The sequence below is a fragment of the Carcharodon carcharias genome, chromosome 9 (assembly GCF_017639515.1).
Source record: "Carcharodon carcharias isolate sCarCar2 chromosome 9, sCarCar2.pri, whole genome shotgun sequence".
Classification (NCBI taxonomy): Eukaryota; Metazoa; Chordata; class Chondrichthyes; order Lamniformes; family Lamnidae; genus Carcharodon; species Carcharodon carcharias.
In genome coordinates, this window is record NC_054475.1 from 11,554,046 (window position 1) to 11,575,192 (window position 21,147).

The 21,147-nt window shown below is 42.0% G+C and overlaps 1 protein-coding gene across 5 annotated transcripts in view; it reads right to left on the reverse strand.

The window, feature by feature from the left end:
- The window catches only part of LOC121282080 (lamina-associated polypeptide 2-like), an 81,276-nt gene that overhangs the window by 11,700 nt on the left and 48,429 nt on the right, over window positions 1–21,147 (reverse strand). For all 5 annotated transcript variants that reach the window (XM_041195519.1, XM_041195520.1, XM_041195518.1 and 2 more), the window contains 3 exons: window positions 9,122–9,245; window positions 7,872–7,997; window positions 3,750–3,785 (listed from right to left, as the gene is read on the reverse strand). In XM_041195519.1, coding sequence (XP_041051453.1) covers window positions 3,750–3,785; window positions 7,872–7,997; window positions 9,122–9,200 — 241 coding nt within the window. In that variant the 5' untranslated portion in view covers window positions 9,201–9,245. The remainder of the gene's footprint in view (window positions 1–3,749; window positions 3,786–7,871; window positions 7,998–9,121; window positions 9,246–21,147) is intronic.

Genomic DNA, 21,147 nt, shown 5'->3' on the forward strand with positions numbered 1-21,147 from the left:
GGGCCTTTCGGAGATTCGTGCAAGCATTCTCCCACGCAAGCAGATCCTTCCCCATCACACTCATCTCAATGCTGCCTGCTGGGGTTCACTTTCAGTTGTCCATCTGTGCTGACCTGAATCTCCGCCCACCCAATGATCACACTCCCATGCAGCACCTGATCTCGCCCACCACAACTCTCATTTCATTTTCAAATTGGACAGCATGGTGCCAATTCAGTTTTACTTTCACTCCCTTGTTCATTCCCCTCCCCAAGTCACCCATTTCCTTTCCCCCATTACAGTTGACCACCTCCCCTCCGTGACCTACCAGCCACAACCCTTTTTTTTCAGGGATGTCCTCATGAACGTGCAAGTTCCTTCCTTCCTGAAAATCCCACCCCCATTAACCGCCCCGACCTCTTCCTTCCCACCCCCAGTGTCCATGTCTGCCTCAGAGTCCCCAGCAATTACCCTCACCATTCCATGTACTGCTACCGTCGAACCCTCACCTTCCCACCCTACTGCCTCACTCTAGCCTCAGTCATTCTCACTATTTCCTCATACCACACTCACCCTCAGTTCGCTCCCCAGGAGGCAGTCATGGACTTATCAGAGCCCTCCCTTGCACATTCACCTTGACATCTCCAACTCTGGAACCCCCCCTCCCCTGCCCCGGACCCCCCCTCCCCTGCCCTGGACCCCTCCTCTACAACCCCCCAACCCCTGACTCCTTCCTCCGCCATTACTCCTCCCTAGTCCCAGACTCCATTCCCTCTCTGCACTCCCCTCCCCTGGACTTCCTCCCCTCCCCTGGACTTCCTCCTCTCTCCTTCCCCCCACTTTCTACACTGCCCCCTTACACCTATCTCCCCAGTTGCCATCTTCTCCCCCACCCCAATACTCCCTCCCCACAGACACCTTCATTTCCAACCCCGCCAACCTCACCTCCCCGAGATCTCTTCCTCTCCCAGTCGATCGTAGGCCTTCCTCTCCCATCCCCTCAATCATCATCTGTTGTGAGCATCGATGATGACTTTCCAACTTCCGTGAGCAGCTTCACAGCTGAACCGTGCCAAGACAATCAACCCAGCATGCCATGGATGTTCCTCCAGTCTGCTGTTGCTGAAGGGCTCAGCATCTTCTGCTCCTCGGATGTCTGCAATGTGAGCAAGGCCCTGGCGCCAAGTCCCAACTTCTGCACGTCACACTTGTTAAGACGGGTTCTGCACTGGCGTATTTTTCCGCTGATGCGGGCGGACGATCCGGTTGTGGGGGGGTGAGAGAATTGAATCTAGCGTGGGCTGGACTTATAATGATATGCTTACATATTACAATGAGGTTCCCAACGTTTGATAGTGGGGAACGCTGCTCGCGATCGATGGGCAGAGCAGACGATTGCAAACTGGTTTCACGACAATGTCGTGAAACTAATTTTTGGCCTCCTCGCCATATTGTCTGCTCACGCCACAGAACACGCCCAATGCCAGCAGGCAAGGACAATTCCGCCTAGTGTCTCCTTGTCATAATTATTTAAAAATAAGTTACTGACCTTCAGGAAAAACCGCACTCAAACTCTATTTTGAATAAATAGAGCACCTGCATTTTACTCCAGTCAGTAATCAATTTTCTAATTGGCATTATCTGTTTTTTTAAAAAAAATTGTATATAGATTCTAGTGAATAGTTGAGCTATAGAAACATAAAAAATTCAGGATGGGAGGCAGCTTTTAAAAAATGTTATTCATTCATTCACGGGATGTGGGCGTCGCTGGCTAGGCTAGCATTTGACCCATCCCTAAATGCCCTTGAGAAAGTGGTGGTAAGCTGAGTGGCTTGCTAGGCCATTTCAGAGGACATTTAAGAGTCAACCACATTGCTGTGGGTCATGAGTCACATGTAGGCCAGACCAGGACAGAATGGCAGATTTTTTCCCTATAGGACATTAGTGAACCATATGGGTATTTACCCTTCATGCCTGAAGTGATACTATTTCCATGTCAGAGTAATCTCCTCTTTCCAATTTCCCTGCATGTGTCCTATATCTTTTCATATTTAGATCTTCTATAATTTTCTTATCCTAGTATCCTACATCACTCTCATCACAAAAATGGGCATCCTCTGACTCTGAGATGTGACTATTCTCCAAATTGCACTTGCTTGGTTGAGGTTTTCACATGCAGCAGGATAGTGTTATTCTTCTAGTTTTTTTTATTTGTTCCTGGGATGTCGACATTACGGCAAGGCCAGTATACACTGCCCAACCTAAATGCCCTTGAGAACATGATGGTGAGCTGCCTTATTGAATCGCTGCAATCCATATGGTGAAGGTATACCCAGTGCTGTTAGGGAGGAAGTTCCAGGATTTTCACCCAGCGACAGTGAAGGAATGGCAATATAGTTTCAAGTCAGGAAGGTGAATAACCTGGAGAGGAACATACAGATAGTAGTGTTCCTGAGTCTACTGCCTTTGTAGGTGATATAGAGGTTTGGAAGGTGCTGTCAAAGGATCTTGGATATATTTCAAGCAGTTCTAAATTTTGCTCATCGTGACTGGCTCTATATTTCCTGTTTATTATAATGTATTCTTATGTCACAAGTGTCTCATGTTATAAATTGAAAAGCTTCCTAACCATGCTGGATCTGAATAATGATTAAGCAAGTATACAACTTAAATTTTCATATTTAAAGCAGAAATATATGGCATGGATTCAGCTCTGTTTATGAGACCCTGACTGTTTATGCTGTTTTCTAGGGGTAATCTCCATATGTCATTAGGATAATTGGGTGCATTTTGACATTGGCAAGATGGGCACAATACTGAGTCCATTTTTGGATCTAAAGTTTGAGTTGCTTCCAAGGAGGAAACTCCAGGCCATCGGTTATGCTTTGTGACTGTATTTAGGGGAGCACATACCCAAGCGTTGTGTATGGCCGCAGGTATATGGAATCAACCAAGGACAAAGAAGGGCACATACATCCGCAATTAGCTGAAGTTAGCCAGGGTACATTTGATTAGAGTGCCTCCGGGGTGAGGGGAGAAATTGATCAGAAATCCTACTTTTGATGCTTTTTCAGCCATTGTTGGAAATGCATCTAGACTAGATATTGAGTGAGGGCAGGATTGGGCTCATGTTATAATACAGCCCAATGGCACTCACCATTCAATTATGAATTTCTCACACCTGGGCAATGTACTGGAGGGTGCTTGTGAGACTGCACTTGGGTAAGGGGTTGATATTTTTCATCCTTCCTAAATGTAGCTAGACTTTTAAGAAAAAAAAGTGTCCATGCTTCACCTGGATTTTTTTCTTTTCCAAACGTGAAATTGTAAAATTTTACAAAAAATCTTAAGGAAAGTGTACAATTCCAAGAGTAATCGAATGAGTTATATGCAAGTATAATATCTGATTCACACTCAGCTGCACCAAGAAATTCTAAAATACACTTTTTTGTTCCTTCAAGCAAATAATTTCATCTGCAGATCAACACAACCTTTTGCATAAAACATCAAATGGATATCTCACTACTAGAAACAGTCTGAACTGAAAATCTCATACGGTCTTTATTCTGAGCGATCTCAGCAAGCAGTCAAACACAGTCAGACAGTGTTGGAAATAAACAGCAGACTCAATTTCCAATACACTATACAGAGAAACTGCAACTTAGGTTAGGGGGTAAATAAATCTACACTGGGGCTATTATAAATTTTAATGGTCTGTTCAGGCAAATAAGAATGCCTGGCCTGTGATACATAACCTAGCTTTAACTCACCAATTATGCTGTGTGTGGTGCCCTCAGGAGGAAAGTCTGCAAAACAGAATTACAATTTTGTAGAATTTTCAATTTAAAAAAGCAAAACATTTTAGAATAGACGAGTCAGAAAATCTAGCAGATATATTTTAATAAATGATCAAAGCATATATATTTTGGGAGCTCAAACACATTGATAAACATTTAGGTACGTCACCCAACCTAGGTACATCAACCGACCATTTCACAATCTCCACTCTAAATACAGGCCATTATAACATGGTATTACCTGAGGGCCTCAGAACTTGTTATATACGTGAATTGGAAGATGAATTTTGAAAAATTAAAAATATTAATTTGGAATGTTACAAATGTAAGCAAGGATCTCTCCTTAAAGCTCCACCTTCATACAATTGCCAGATCTTCTGCATACTATATGCTAGTTTTCAAAAGAATATGACCCTCATATTCTTGTTCCTCATTCCGTTCTAGCACTGATTGATGGATGCATCCAACAACTGATGAGCACTGACAAGTTGAAACTTCAGGCTGTACAGAAATTACATGGAACAGGGCAATATATTGTTCTTTTACTTACTAGTCGCAAATTATGGCTGTTATGGCTTGAACTGAAATGAGTTTGTAAATGCTCAATCCTACTAGGTAAGAATCCACACCATAAATATTTGGCACCAAGTGGCAATCTGTCTCAGTGTGAGAAATGGAAATGCATTACTAGTGTTGTAAAGGATATCCTTTTAGATTGCAATACAAATAGGGCCAAGGTGAACCAAAACTTCATTCTAACTAACCTGTTCCTGTACTTAAAGTTCCAGATGTAGAAAACAGTTAGCTAAAAATGCAATCTCCAACCTGCCATTTTTTTCACCTGGATAATCATAAAATTCAATCCAAATTCATGCATTTAATTTGATTACATTATTGAAAGAAAAGCCAGATAGCATCACTAATAAAATAAAAACATCAATATAATACAATAAAAACACCAATAAAATATTTTCTGCTGAAATATACAATCCTAAACACTAGGAACGGAAGATAGTTGTATATTTAGTGCTGTCTAAGGGTCACTTCATTGGTTTATTGAGCTTTTATTTTACAAGTTATGAAGGGAGACAGTCCAGACAGTTAATGATTTGGACTTGTGAATCAAAAATACAATTTCTAGATTTACAGATGACACTAAATTGGTGGTGGTGGTGGGTGGGATATACAATACTGAGGAGAACTGCAACAAATTTAATAAACATAAAGAGCGGGCAAATAATTGGCAAATCAAGTTCAACAAAATTGTGAAGCAGCACATTTTGGTAGAAAGAATAGGGAGGTCACTTATGTCTTGGTAGGTGCCAAGTCTGGGTTGGGTAGAGGAACAAAGGTATCTTGAAGTACAAGTACACAAATCACTAAAAGCTGTACCGCAGGTTAGCAAGGTCATTAAAAAATCAAACCAAGCACTAGGCTTTATTTCTCGGGAGATATAATGGAAAAGCAGGGAAGTTATGCTAAACCTGTATCTAACCTTGGTTAGACTACATTTAGAATACCGAGTGCAGTTCTGGTTGCCATAACATAAAAGGATATAGAGGCACTGGACAGGGTGCAGAGAAGATTGACTAGGAAAGGATTGACAGGCTGGGCCTATTTTCTCTTGAAAAATGGCTGAGGGATGACCTAATAGAGGTCTTGATGAGTTTTGAGGAAACATTCTTGTAGGGAAGAGTACAGCTAAAGGCTTTCAACATAAGACATTCATCAAGAAAATCAATAGGTAATTCAGAAGAAGCTTCTTTACTCAAAAAGTGGTAAAAATGTGGAACTCGCAACCGTAGGGAAGTGATTGAAAAGTACAGATGTACTTAAGGGGAAGCTAGATCACCTTGTGAGGGAGAAGGAATGGTTACAATGGTAGATTTAGATGAGAAAAGATGGGAAGTGATTTGAGTGAAGCATTAACACCGACATGGACTGGCTGGGCCATATGGCCTGTTTCTGTGCTTTACTGCCTATGTAATGATAGTGATAGACTTCAAGAGGATATAGACAGGCTGGTGGAATAGGTGGACACATGGCAGTTTAAATTTACTGCAGAGAAAAGTGAAGTAGTGGGAGGAATGAGCAGAGGCAGTATAAGCTAAAGGATGCAATTCTAAAGGCAGTGTAGGAAAGGAGAAATCTGGGGATAAACGTGCACAAAGTGTTGAAGATGATAGGGCAGCTTTAGAAAGTCATTAAAAAGGTAAATGGAATCCTGAGGTAAAGAGTACAAAAGCAAGGAAGTTATGATGAGCTTTTATAAATTACTGGCTCGGCCTCAACTGGAGTATTGCATCCGATTTTAGGCACAACGCCTTAGAAATGATGAGAAAGCATTGGAGAGGATACAGAAGAGCTTTATGAGCGCTTGTCAGGGATGAAGGACAGATTGGAGAAGGTGGGATTATTTTCTTATAGAAGAGAAAGTTGAGTGGAGATTCGATAGAAATGTGCAAAATCATGAAGATCTAGACAGAGCAGATAGTGGAAAAAAAAATTCCGTTTGGCAGTGGGGTCAAGAACCAGAAGCCACTAACTTAAGGTGATTGGCAAAAGAACCAAAGACGACATGAGAAAACATTTTCTTACCAAGCGAATGGGTAGGATCTGAGAAGTACTGCCTGATGGTGCGATGGAGGCAGAGTCAACTATAGCTTTAAAAAGGGAATTAGATAAGCACTCAAAGGTAAACAATGTGCAGGTTAACAGGGAAAGGTAGGGGGAGTGGAACTAGCTGAACTGCTCTTGCAAGGGCCAGTGTGGACTCAATGGGCTGAATAGTCTCCTTCTATGCAGTTAGCATGCTATGATTCCACAGTGGGATTATAGTCCAAAATGTGTACTCCTGGGCTGCATTTAAACATATATTTAAAATACTAAACTCAGCAACAATGTATACAGCCAGGTGCCAACTGCACAGACATCATCCTTTTATCGGGATTAGTATAAGGATTACACAAATGTTACCAATTCAGACCTGTCATAGATATCCTCCTGAGCTCAATTTCACCAGCCATTCCTCAAGTAGTTTCTGCATCTTTCTTTTATCAAAGTTGACTTACAGTGCTCTATATTTATTTCTGATAATATAGTTGGGGATGTAATAATAGTTCTGCCTTGTAACTGGGTATTCATTTCTTTCACAATATCTATGTTTCTTCAATATCTTCACAGATGGACAAAGCAAATATTTGGTAAGGCAAGGGCAGATATGAATCGTTAAAGTCTTTTTATTCTACAGTAAAAATCAATTAACTCAATCCTTAAAACTAATCTTCGAGAGCAGTGTCAGCATTGTCTTGGTGGTAATACTTTTGCCTGAGTCTGAAGGTTATGGGTTCAAGTTCCACTCCGGAATCTAGACTGGCAATTCAATGCAGTACCGAAGGAGTGCTGCACTGCCAGGGGTTGGTTGTTGTTTATTAGTTTCCAGAAAAAAAATAGTATAATAGCCACCATTTGTCTAGCAGTCTCTTTAAAAAGTGGAGTACACTTTGCTAAAATAGAAGCCTGTATTAAAAATAACTTTTCACATGACACATGGCAACACAGTAAAATGCAATTTCTCTTTCAGGATTACTTCTTCAAGAGTAAGAAATTCTTAGTTTATAGACTGGTCCATTGCATGATGCAGCAAATGTCAATTTGACAAGAAAGGGCAGACTTGGATTCAGCAGGAGGTAGAGAAACAAGCTTGCCACCAGAGGAGGTTGGAAACAAAAGCAGTCAGCAAGACTCATGAAAGAAACCGGAGCTCTACAGGAGGAAGGGTCACATTAGAAAAGTTACTCCATCTTTTTCTTTTAAATGCTGCTTGGCCTGCAGTGCTTTTCCAGTTTATAGACATTATTAATGTAAACATGCAAGATATTCAAAATGAAATATAAACAGAAAAAGCTCAAAATACATAGTAGGTCAGGCAGCATCTGTTGAGAGAAACAGAGCTAACATTTCAGGTCGATGGCCTTTCATCAGAATTGGAAAATGTTAACTCTGCTTCCATCTCCACAAACGCTACCTGACCTGCTGATTATTTCCAGCAATTGCAGTATTTTGCCTTTATATTGAAAATGAAGATGACTTTACCATCTTCCTCTTCACTGTCTGAGTATTGATCAACATCTCCTGTTCCATTTTGTTTGAGTGGGGGCACAGCAGGGCCTTGTCCCATCAATTTCAACAGCTTCTTCTCATAAACCATCCTGGTAGTGGCTACAAAAGAGTAAAGAAGGCAGCAAAGTCAACAAAAATCAACACTGAAGAATGATTATTAAATAGACAATCTGTGGAATATCTGGGAGGATGCAGCAGGTAAGGAAAGTGGCAAAAATCAGGGTAATGTCTGTTTAAGGTCAATCAATTGTGGAAGGGGAAAAAATGGGAAGTTGAGAGAAAAAAAAGACAAAGCATAGCAGAAAAGGGCAATGACTTATTTGTAAAAAAGTTGCATTTTTGTTTAACTAACATACTTAACTGAGACAAGGGAATAAACTTTATTGCCAACTAGCACTTAGTAGTACAACAGAGGTCAAGAACTTGTCACGGGGGGGTAAAATTACAGCTTCAAAGTTAAATTGCTAAATTATTACACCACTGAAATCAAGAACATTTCTACAGAAACAGAACAACAACAATAACTGGCATTTATATAGTACCTTTGACATTGTGAAGCACCCTGACACGCTTCAAAGAGGTGTAAAATCTGACAGAATTTGACATTCAGCCAAAGGGGGAAATATTAGAGCAGGCGACCAAAACTTGGTCAAAAGAGGCAGTTTCTAAACAGAGCCTTGAATGAATGAGAAGTGGAGCGGTATGCCAGAACCTAGGGACTAAACAGCTGATAGCACAGTCAACATTGATGGGGAAAAAGCAGGAAATACATTCTCTGATTGTTGTACGGCTGAGGAAGTTTACAGAAATGAGGAATGAGGCCCTGAGTGGACTTGAACACATGGTTGAGGATTTTAAAATCGAAACACTGATGTACTGGGAGTCAACGCAGAATTTTAAACAGAAGTAGTTATCAGAACATAGCCTGGCTGCATCCAACAAAAGTAGTCTTTATCCTATTGTAGTCTACAAGTGGCCACTTCTATATAAAGCTTTTTAAAATTCATTTACAGGGTCGGGGCATCGTTGGCTAGGCCAGCATTTATTGCCCATCCCTAATTGCCTTTGAGACGGTGGTGCTGAGCTGCCTTCTTAAACCGCTGCAGCCCACATGGTGTAGTTAGACCCACGGTGCTAGGTACATTTTTAAAATGTGCAGTGTTTTTGTATTCAGAAACAAGGCAGTGACTGAGCAGCGTGGAAAAATATCTTTGTGTACTTACCCACAATAGGACCAGGTGTAACTCCATGTTTCATAAGCTGCTCTTTTAATTCTTCGTTGTTCAGCTGTGTAACATCCATTTTGTTTGTATAGTTATCTTCAGCCTCTTTTAGTTTGGGCAGTTCCTTAGTTACAAAGAAAACAAAAGACAACTGTAAAGTTTAATTGCAATTGCAACAAAGGCTGCAGTATCACTGGCCTTTAAAATAACAGCAAAAATTGTCTTGCAACACAAAAGGAAGCTGACTAGAGAAAGAAGTTACTTTACATGTGCAAAATAGCTTCTTAAAAAGGGGTATGTAAATCAGTAAGATAAACACACTAGTAATGAATCATACAATGACACAGAAATAACCACAGATCCAAATGGATTCATTAGTAAAAATTTAGTTTGAAAACACTCATCAGCATGTGTGTGTCAATTTATAAACAGCAAAGTCAGCAGTTTTGTTAAAAGACAGGTAATAGGCTTTAAAATGCAGCCATTCTATTCAAAAACATGCCAACAATCCATAGGATATATAAAATAGTTCAATTTTATTTCAATTGCTAATTGGTGCTTGAGGGTGTGTTTACCTTTCAATAAATTCCACACAAACTAAATGAATGCTAAAATTTCATGAGGACAAATGATTCAACGTTACATCCTATTAAGTTTCAGTAATTTAACAAAACTATGAGGTGGCTAGCTTTATAAAACCATCAGAACCTCAAGTTGCAGGGAGGACTGAATTTTAAAGGCAATGGTTAAAAAAAAAATGGAAATTGCCCCAGCATATGATCAGAACACTTCTCAAATCAGAGAAATGTATTAAATTACCAAAAGGGAACAGTTAATATTCCTTATTGAAAGAATAACTCTCGTCTCATTTCTAGTGAGTCGATAGAGGAGACTTGGGAGAAAAGTACACCGTCACCAAAATATCAATGTTTTAAAGTTGGAAATTGCAGTCATTCTGGGACCTAGTGTAGGGGAAAAAAATAAATGCCAACTCATTGTTTGTAACATCTCCCTTCCCCACCCCACAACAGAGATTGGAGGTCTGCAAACATTGTACCATTATTTAAAAAGGGTGCGAGGGATAGGCCAAAAAATTATAGGCCAGTCAGTCTGACTTTGGTGGTCGGCAAATTACTGGAAACAATTCTGAGACACAGGATAAACTGTCACATAGAAAGGCACGGACTGATTGGGGATAGTCAGTATGGCTTTGCTAGGGAAAGTTCAAGTCCAAGTTCAATTCCAGCATCCGCAGTTTTTTTGTCTTTATTAAAGTTCAAGTCCTACTAATTTAAGAGGATTCCTGGAGGAAGTAACAAGGAGGATTGATGAGGGTAGTACAATGAATGTTGTCTACATGGATTTCAGTAAGGCATTTAGCAAGATCTCACATGGCAAACTGGTCAGGAAAGTGACATCTCATGGGATACAGAGGAGGGTGGCAGGTGGGATCCAAAATTGACTCAGTGATAGGAAACAAAGGGTAATGGTCATTGGATGTTTTTGCAAATGGAAAATGGTTTCCAGTGGTGTTCCATAGGACTCAGTGTTGGGGCCCTAACTGTTTGTTTTACATAATAATGATTTAGACTTAAATGTGGGAAGCATGATTGGGAAATTTGCAAATAACACTAAAAATTGGCCATGTAGTTGATAGTGAAGAGGATAGCTGTTGACTCCAGAATGATATCAGTGCTTTGGTTAAGTGAGCGGAGAAATAGCAAACTGAATTCAATCTGGAAAAGTGTGAGGTAATGCATTTGGAGAGGGCAAACAAAGCAAGGTAATACTAAATAAATGAAGTTATTGAGAGGGGTTGAAGAAGTGGTAGTCCTTGCGGTGCATGTCCACAGGTCCTTGAAGGTGGCAGGACAGGTAGTTAAGGTGATCAAGAAAGCATATGGAACGCTTTTCTTTATTGGGCGAGGTATTGAATACAAAAGCAAGGGTGTAATCATGGGACAGTATAAAGCGTTGGTTAGGCCATGGCTGGAATTTTGTGTACAGTTCTGGTCACCACATTACGGGGAGGACATAATTGCTCTGGAGAGATTTACAAGAATGTTGCTTTTCTTAGAACAGAGGAGGTTAAGGGGTGACCTAATTGAGGTGTACAAAAGTATGAGGAGCCTAGATATGGTAGACAGGAAAGACTTGTTTCCCATAGCTGAGGGATCAATTACCAGGGGACATAGATATAAGGTGATTGGTAGCAGAATTAGAGGGGACACGAGGAAAACTTTTTCACCTAGAGGGTAGTGGGTGTCTGGAATTCACTGCTAAGTTGGTGACTGAGGCTGAAACACTCAACTCATTTTAAACAGTACCTGGATTGGCATCTGAAGTGCTGTAACCTGCAAGGCTACAGACCAGGTGCTGAAAGTGGGATTAAAATGAGTGGCTAGTTTCCTTTTTCTCTTTTTAGCTGGCACAGACATGATGAGCTGAATGGCCTCTTCCTGCACCGTAACTTTTCTATGGGAAGAATTTTCTCCCTTTCATGCGGGCTGGGCAGGATCAGGCATGCAGCCGATCGCTGGCGCGCCGCCATTTTACGTGGGCGGGCCAATTAAGGACCGCCCAGTTTGCCGTGCACCCTGAAGCGCTCAGCCCTCCCTGTGCGGGTGGGGGGAGGAGGAAGAGTCAGGGCCTGCGCTTTTTCGTGCATGTGCGCAAAAGAGTGCAGAAATCGCTAAGGTACGGAGTTGCCTTGGAGTTTAATTTCATTGTGAAAACCTGAAAAAAGATTTGGAAAAATTATTTGGACATGTCCCCTCATATGACAGTGTCACGAGCTGGGACATGTCTATGAATTTTATTAACATTTTTTAATTAAAGTTATAAAACCTTCATGAAGTCTCATCCCGCCCATGGATGAGGTTCCATGAAAAATGCGAAAGCCGTCTGGGCTCTTCACCTGCCCGCCAACCTTAAGGTTGGACAGGCAGCCCTGGGGCTCAGTTTAATTAGTTAATTAATGGCAGTAACAGGCCTTTGACAGTTTGGTGGGCGTGCAGTGGAGTCGGCTGCTCGCTTGCCGAACTGAGGATTGGAATGATGTGCGGTGACGTCAGGACGCAGGCCTGACGTCACCGCTTGTCATTTTACTCATCGGTGAGCGGGGCCCACCCCTACACGACGACCAGAAGATTCAGGCCTATGGTTCTGCACACACATTTGAACTTTTTTAGAGCATGGGCAAAAGAACTCACAGATCTCCCCGAGGCAAGTGCTACCTCAGGGAGATTGGCTCAGATTTGAGGTTTCATGCTCTCTCAGAAGCCCACCAGGGCTCCTGGCCTGCCTGCCAACGTTAAGGCTGTAGGGACTCCCGCCCGACATCACCCTGCATCATTTTACACGTCGGCAAGTGGGGACGGGACCTGCCCTCACTTGCCGAACTGAAGGTTCCGCCCCATGGGTATTTTAAATTGGGGTCAGGTTTATTGTTGGGGGCAACTAAGAAAATTAAAATGAAAAGCACTTGCAGGCATGCTGTTTGCAAATCCACTAAGAGCATTAGCCAGCACATAATCAGAGTTAAAAGTCAGGAATCCTTGCAAGTGGTTTATACAGTATTAGCACATGTCCCAGTCAGCATCAACATATTTCCTAGTGATATTAATTACAGCACATAACAATTAAGCCATATAATTCCACGCCAAATCTAACTTCATTTTATCATTACATGATGAATGGATCCTCAATCTCATTCCTCAAAAAAAATCTTGATGCCTAATCCTGAAAGATTAGCACATTACTGCATTATCTATTTCTGGCCCTTACCTTTCTCATCTCCTCACTGCCCCACAGTGACATCATCTGAAGACATGTTATCAGGTTCTATACATATGTGATGATACCCATCTCCATGTCATCACTAACTCTCTTGGCCCTCCACTGCCTGTTTTATCAGCCTGCTTGTTGACATCCAGTCTGGATGAGTAGCATTTTCTTCTAATTAAAATTAGGAAGACCAAAGCCATTTCCTTCAGCCAATGCAAACTGTTCTCTCACCAATAAGCAATTAGGGATGGGCAATAAATGCTGCCCTAGTCAGCGACACCCATAGCCCACAAATGAATAAAAGAAAGTCCATCTCTGTTCTCAGCCAGTCTCAGTGTTGGAGACCATTTGCGAGCCCAGCATCCTTTTTGACCTGAACCGGGCTTCTGACCCCATAACTTTTCCATTACAAAGACAACCTACTCCCACCCCTGTAACTTCAGCATATATGCTGCTGAAAGCATCATCCATGCTCTTGTCACTTCCAGACTCAAGCACTGGAATGCTCTCCTAGATGGCTTCCCAACTTCAATAAATTTGAGCTTAACCAAAAATTTGCAACCTCTATCTGAACTCGTACTCAGTCCCACTCACCTGTAATTCTGCTTGCTGGCATACATTGGAGACACAAGTCTACCAACACCTCAAATTTAAAATACTCCCCCTTGCTGAATCACATTCTCTCAGTCCTCGCTATCTCTCCATCCTTAAAGAATGATAGGTGCCTTCAACTCTGGGCTCATAGACATCTCCCACACTCTGCCCCATTATTGGTGGCCATGCTTTGATCTGTATAGCCACCCAGGGCCTCAGAATCCCTTCCCAAGGCTCTCAACTTCCCTCTTCTCCTCAAAACCTAGTTCCTTGACCAAGCTTCGAGTCACTCTCCTAATCTTTTTTGGCTTGTTGTCAATTTTTATCTGATTACGCAGTGGTGAGGCACCTCGTATTTTTTTTTAAATTAAAGGGCTACATAAATGCAAGTCATATTTCTACAATCTAGCTATGTTCACACATCAAAAATATGACTGGCGGAGATGCATGTATTAAAGTATTACAAAAAGGTAAAATTTACAGATATTTCAAGACCAACTAATGACATCAGCCTTGGCTCAATATTAGCATTCTTCTGTTCTCGCCTGAAGGTTTTTTCATTGATTTGCTCAGAAGCCACAACTAATTTTGAAGACTATATTTTCTCTGCGTCACAGACAGAATGTGTGTGCTTCCTTTAGAGGGTCTGCAGAATTCACTTCCCCAGAGAGCAGTGGAGGCTGGCTGAGTCATTCAATACGTCCAAGGCAAAGTTAGACTGACTCCCTTACCTATCAAAAATCTAAGGTAATGGGACCAGTCAGGAAAGTGGAGTTGAGACCACAACTAGATCAGCCACGATCTTACTGAATTGCAGAGTAGGCTCGAGGGGCCAAATGGTCTCCTCCTGCTTCTATCTTCCTTTGACTGCCTGTCATCAGTATTTTCATATGAGGTGTGTATTTTCCTACCTTCAATGCCTGTATCCTAATTAAAATCATTTAGACAACATGCTTTTTGTGAGTTTAAAAATAAAGGAGATTATTTATTATCACACATTTACCCCGAATTTAACATGTTTTGCTCACTTGTCTCACATACAAAGATTAGATACAGATGAAGGTATTATATTTATTACCTTAGCCTATAATTAGCTCAGTCTCTTTCATGGTAGGCCTGTAGTTTCTAAGATGCATTTGATGCTTTAAAGTTAAAGTGAAGGTCTTGTAAAGCATGGGATTCTCAGCAGGGTAAGAGGTTTCTTGAGGTCCAATTTCTAGGAACATGTTTCTAAGGCGAACCTTAACCAGAATAGGTTGGGAAATCCTTCCCTCAGACTCAGACATTTACAGCTCAGGAGGAGGCTATTCGGCCCATCATGTCTGTACTGGTCAACAAAGATCTGACTACACTAGTCACATTTTCCAGCGCTTGGCCCATAGCCCTGGAGGCTATGGCAATACAAGTGAATATCTAAATACTTCTTAAATGTTATGAGAGTTTCTGACTCAACCACCCTTTCAGGCAGTAAGTTCCAGACTCCCACCACCCTCTGGGCAAAAACCTTTTCTCCTCAACTCCCCTCTTAGCCTTCTACCTCTTATCTTAAGTCTACGCCCCCTTGTTATTGACCCCTCTACTAATGGAAAAAGTGCCTTCCTATTCGCCCTATCAATGCCTCTCATAATCTTATACAACTCAATCAGGTCCCCTCTCAACCTTCATTGCTCCAAAGAAAACAGACCCAGCCTATCCAATCTTTCCTCATAGTTCAGATCCTCCAGCCCAAGCAGCATCCTGGTAAATCTCCTCTGCATCCTCTCCAGTGCAATCACATTCTTCCTATAATGTGGTGACCAGAACTGCACAGAGTACTCCAGTTGTGGCCTAACTAGCATTTTATACAGTTCCTGGCCTAACTAGCGTTTTATACAGTTCCAGCATAGCCTCCCTGCTCTTGTATTCTATGCCTCGGCTAATAAAGGCAAGTATCCCATATGCCTTAACCACCTGATCTACCTGTCCTGCTACCTTCAGGAATCTGTGGATATGCACACCAAGGTCCCTCTGATCTTCAGTATTTTCCAGGGTCTTACCATTCATAGCGTAATCCCTTGCCTTGTTAGTCTCCCCCCCCCAAGTGCATTACCTCACACTTTTCTGAGTTCAATTGCATTTGCCACTGCTCTGCCCATCTGACCAGTCCATTGATATCCTCCTGCAGTTTAAATCCATCCACCTCACTACTTACCACCCTACCAATTTTCATGTCATCTGCCAACTTCTTGATCATACCCCCTATGTTTAAGTCCAAATCATTTATGTACACCACAAACAGCAAGGGCCCTAGCACTGAGCCCTGCGGAGACCCACTGGAAACAGACTTCCAGTCACAGAAACATTCATCTACCATCACCCTTCCACTTCCTGCCTCTCAGCCAATTTTGGATCTGACTTTGCCTTGGATCCCATGGGCTCTTACTTTCTTGACCCATCTGCCATGAGGGACTTTATCAAAAGCCTTGCTAAAGTCCATGTAGACCACATCTAATGCATTACCCTCAGCAACACTCCTGGTTACCTCCTCAAAAAATTCAATCAAATTTGTCAACACGACTTTTCCTTAACAAATTCATGCTGACTATCCTTGATTAATCTGTTTCTCTTCAAGTGCAGATATATTCTGTCCCTCAGAATTCTTTCTAGTAACTTCCCCACCACTGAGGTTAGACTGACTGGCCTGTAGTTTCCTGGTTTATCCCTTTTTTAATAATGGGACAACATTAGCAGTCCTCCAGTCCTCTGGCACCACCTGTGGCCAGAGAGAATTTGAAAATTACTTCCAGGGCCCGATATCTCTTCCCTTGCCTTCCCCAAAAGCCAAGAATACATCTCATCCGAGCCTGTGGATTTGTCCACTTTTAAGGTCACTAAACCTGCTAGTTCCTCGTCTCTATGTTAATTTCCTCTAATATTTCCACAATCCTCCACCCTGATGTATACAACTGCGTCGTCCTTTTCCATTATGAAGGCTGATGCAAAGTATTCAATGAGGACTGTACCCATGTCTTCCGGATCCATATACAGATTAGATCTATGGTCCCTAATTGGCCCTATTCTTTCCCTAGTTATGCTCTTGCTCTTTATACATTTAAAAAGCCCATTTGGGTTTTCCCTTTTCTACCCACCAATGCTTTCTTATGCACTCTCTTAGTTTTCCTAATTTTCATTTTAAGTTCCCCTTTGCACTTTTTACACTCCTCCAGGGACTCTGACGTATTGAGCCCTCGGTTTCTTCCATAAGCTTCTCTATTTTTCTTAATCCTAACCAAGGTTCTACAGAATTAGTCCCCCACTTTGTCTTTATGAGAACATATTTGCCCTGTACTCTCGCTATTTCCTCCTTAAATGCCTCCCACTGCTCTGACACAGTTTTATCTGCAAATAGCTGCTCCCAGTCCACTTGGGCCAAATCGTATCTCATCTTAGTAAAATTAGCCTTTCCCCAGTTTAGAACTTTTATTCCTGGTCCAATCTTATCATTTTTCCACAACTATCCTAAATCTAACTGAGTTATGGTCACCATCTCCAAAATGCACCCCTACTGATACACCTTCCATCTGCCAGGTTTATTTCTGAATATTAGGTCCAGAACTGCCCCCTCCCTCGTTGGGCTTTCTACGTACTGGCTAAAGTTCTCCTGGATGCAACTTAAGAATTTTGCTCCCTCCCGAACCTGCACACTAAAACTATCCCCATTAATATTTGGGTAGTTAAAATCACCCATTACTGCCTTATTACTCTTACACTTCTCTGAAATTTGATTACATATTTGATCCTCTATCTCTCCGTTTGGGGGCCTTTAGTACACACCCAAGAGTGTGTTTGCCCCTTTTGTGTTTTTTACTACTACCTATATAGCTTAATTTGATGATCCTTCGAAGTTACCATCCCTCCTCACTGCTATAATTGATTCCTTGATCAATATTGCAACCCTCCCTTCTCTTCCATCCCCTCTCTATCTCGTCTGAATACCCTGTAACCAAGAATGTTGTGCTGTCAATCCTACCCTTCTTTTAGCCAAGTCTAGGTCATAGCTATATCATCATACTCTCACGTGCCTATCTGTGGCCTCAGCTCGTCTGTCTTATTCCTCAGGCTCCTTGCATTAAAATATATTCCATTTATCCTTGCTAAACTCGCTTCTTTCTTATATAGCCTATGTTTCCCCTGCCTTCTAGACCCTCTTACTAGCGTTTTAACTTCTAATTCCATCTCAGCTTCTCTCCCCTCTGAACTACTTTTCAGGATCCCATCCCCCTGCCAATTTAGTTTAAATCCGCCCCAACAGCATTAGCAAACCTCCTCATGAGAATGTTGGTCCCGTTCCTGTTAAGATGTAGCCCATCCAAAATGTACAGGTTCCATCTCCCCCAGAAACAGTCCCAATGACCTAGGAATCTAAAGCCCTCCTTCCTGCAGCATCTCTCCAGCCACACATTCATCTGCTCTATCCTTCTGTTCCAATGCTCACTAGTGCTTGGCACCGGGAGTAATCTGGAGATTACTACCTTTGAAGCCCTGCTTTTCAATTTCCTACCTAACTCTCTAAAGTCTGCTTGCAGGATCTCATTTCCCTTTCTTCCTATGTCATTGGTCCTAACCTGGACCATGACCTCTGGCTATTAACCCTCCCCTTTCAGAATGCCCTGCAGCCATTCCATGACATCCTTGCCCCTGGCACCCAGGAGGCAACATACCATCTTCAGTCACATCTGCGGCCGCAGAAGCGCCTGTCTACTCCCCTTACTGATGAATCCCCTACCATTATTGCCCTTCCACGTTTCTTCCTCCCCTATAAGCAGCAGGACCACCCACCGTGCCATGGCTTTTGCTCTGGTTGGCCTCCCAAGGAACCATCATTCTTCACCATTTTTGAAGGCCGAGAAATGGTTTGCGAACGAGATGCACTCCGGGGGATTCCCTCACTACCTGCCTGATCCTCTTCTTTTGTCAGGCAGTCACCTATTCCCTCTCTGCTTCCACTTCCTTAAGCTGTGGGGTGACCACGTCCTGAAATGTGCTATCCGTGAGCCTCTCAGCCTCATGAATACACCGTAATGCCCCCAGCTGCTGCTCAAGCTCCAAAACCTGGAACTCGAGTTGCTCCAGTCAGAGGCACCTCCTGCACACATGGTCATCCAGACCAACAGGGAGCATCTAGAATTTCTCACACAGCGCAGAATGTGCAAATCACGGGACTGAGCTCCCCAGACATATCTTAACTAAATAGAATATGGATCTTTGCTTTTATTTTGCCCATACTCCTCCTTGAGTGAAGACTAGATGCTAGATCCTCTAGATAGACTGGATCCTCTAGGTGCTGCTGACTGCCTGTCCCAGGGTCCTCCTCTTGCAATCTCTTCCCTCTAGTAAGATCTCCCACTTTGAAGGTATTGCTGTGTATTACCTTGGTTGGTTGGGTGACTTGCAGCTAGTTCAATGGCTTTTGGTGGATCTCTGTCTGCAAGCAGCTTCTTGCTGGCTTTAAAAGCAGACAATAAAATGGTTTCCTGGTGATGTGTATGTTGATTCTAATCATCCTGTGCTGTTGTTTGACACCTTGAGATTCACCCAGCCTAATCTGGATGAGGGAAACAATCATAACATAATGGAAGGCTGATAGGACCATTCACACCCATCTTACATACATTGAGTTTCAATGTTCCCTTTTTCCCTTTTGTCCAGGGTGAAACAGAGTCAAGTTTTTCCAGGTATTTTTATTTTTGTTTTGAAACAGAGTCAGGTTGGCTAGAACTCTACGGTCCTTTTGCACTGATCCATCCTTAAACAAAGAGATCTGTGAATTCCCCAGACGGCTGTGAATGTTCATATTTAATCAAGTATTCGCCTGAGATTTAGGACTAGCTGAACCTCAAAATGCCAAAAGGTCACATGATTTGCAGCAGCCATTTTAATAGTCTGTTCGTGTCTAGTTATAAAGTACTGTATTGACTGCAAGTTCGTAATATACTGGGACACAACACTTTGGAAAATTAAATCAATTTGATCGGAGGAGGGCACAATCACATTTCAGTAACCAATACTGGGAAGTCACAGAATTCTGCTGATATGAGAGAAGCATAATGCCTTCTCAAAACCTCACAGGGATAGTTACTCAAAAAACAGAAGCATGTGTCACTGACGTTCACATTTGGAAAGGTCGTCTGTCGAAAGGCCCGTTTGATATCTACAAACAGGCACAGAATTCTTAAATGAAAAGTGAATGAGGAAAAAAAATATAGTGGTCTCTGCACAGTTGCATAACATTTTTTTGGGAACTGGCGATCCCTGTACTAATTAACTAGACTTTTAATTTAATTAGATAAACCAACACATACAATGTATTTTCATCTGCACATAAAACACTACTTGTGCTCTGAAAGGTCATGAGAATTTGGCTGGTACCAAACTGTAACTAAATCCTCAGGTATGCATAATGACTATTTAAGAGCTAGTTATTTAATTAACTGGGCATCCTCGGTTTCTGCAACATAAAGTCTCTGTTGGCTGAAAAAAGTGTTGGGGGGGGGGTTTCAGTTAATTTCCAACTATAATTCTTCCCTCCCAAATTTTAGCACAGTGGGGCAAAAATATATATGGTAGGAGAATAAAGTCACAGGTCAAATTAATTCCATTCAAATTTTTATTTACATGTGAATTAAATTTGCACAGAACCACTCTGATGCAAGCAGAAATTTCAGGGAATAAAAGTGAAGGGGGAAAGAAGGGGTAGAAATTAGATTAGACTTACTTTCAGTAGTGAAGTAGGCGATCTGATCAAAGTGTGTGTCTTTTTCAATGTTTGCCAATTGAGTCTCCGGTGGCAGCTTGCCACTTTAAAAATGTCCAATTTGGGCCAGCTGCCTAGCCAGCAATGGCCCACAGGAAAGTCCCAGGGGTTTGTGGAGAAGGGTTAAAAGAAAGAGGATGGAAATGTGGCTAGTGTTGGTTGGCAGTGGCCTGCAGTAGTGCTCTTGTGCCAGGAGAAATGCGCTCCTTCCCATGCCTCCACATGAAGGCAGGTTTAAATGAGAAAACTTGCCTTCTGGTTAGTGGCCTCTAGAATCTATTTAAGGACGGTAGTTTAGTCTGCTGAAGACTTTTAAAAAAAACTGAGCCAGTCGCTTATACTGTTCAGTCATAACAAATTTCTGGGAAAGGTCCTGAAACAGATGTTAAGACTGTGTTTATGCAAGGGGCTCAACACCTATTCCAGGCTGGCACTAGGAGTGCCTCAGGAGCACCTTTCCTAATTTCACATTGGGCACATTTCAAGCATCCTTGGGTGCCAAAGACAGTGCCGAAAAGTGGTCCTCTGTTGGCTTAAAAAAGTGTTGGGGTTTCAGTTAATTTCCAACTATAATTCTTCCCTCCCAAATTTTAGCACAGTGGGACAAATATATATATATATATGTGGTAGGAGAATAAAGTCACAGGTCAAATTAATTCCATTCAAATTTTTACTTACATGTGAATTAAATTTGTACAGAACCACTCTGATGCAAGCAACAATTTCAGGGGATAAAAGTGAAGGGGGAAAAAAGGGTAGAAATTAGATTAGGCTCACTTGCAGTACTGAAGTAGGCGATCTGATCAAGTGTGTGTTTTTTTCAATGTTTTACATCTGAGAAAACATGTGCAGA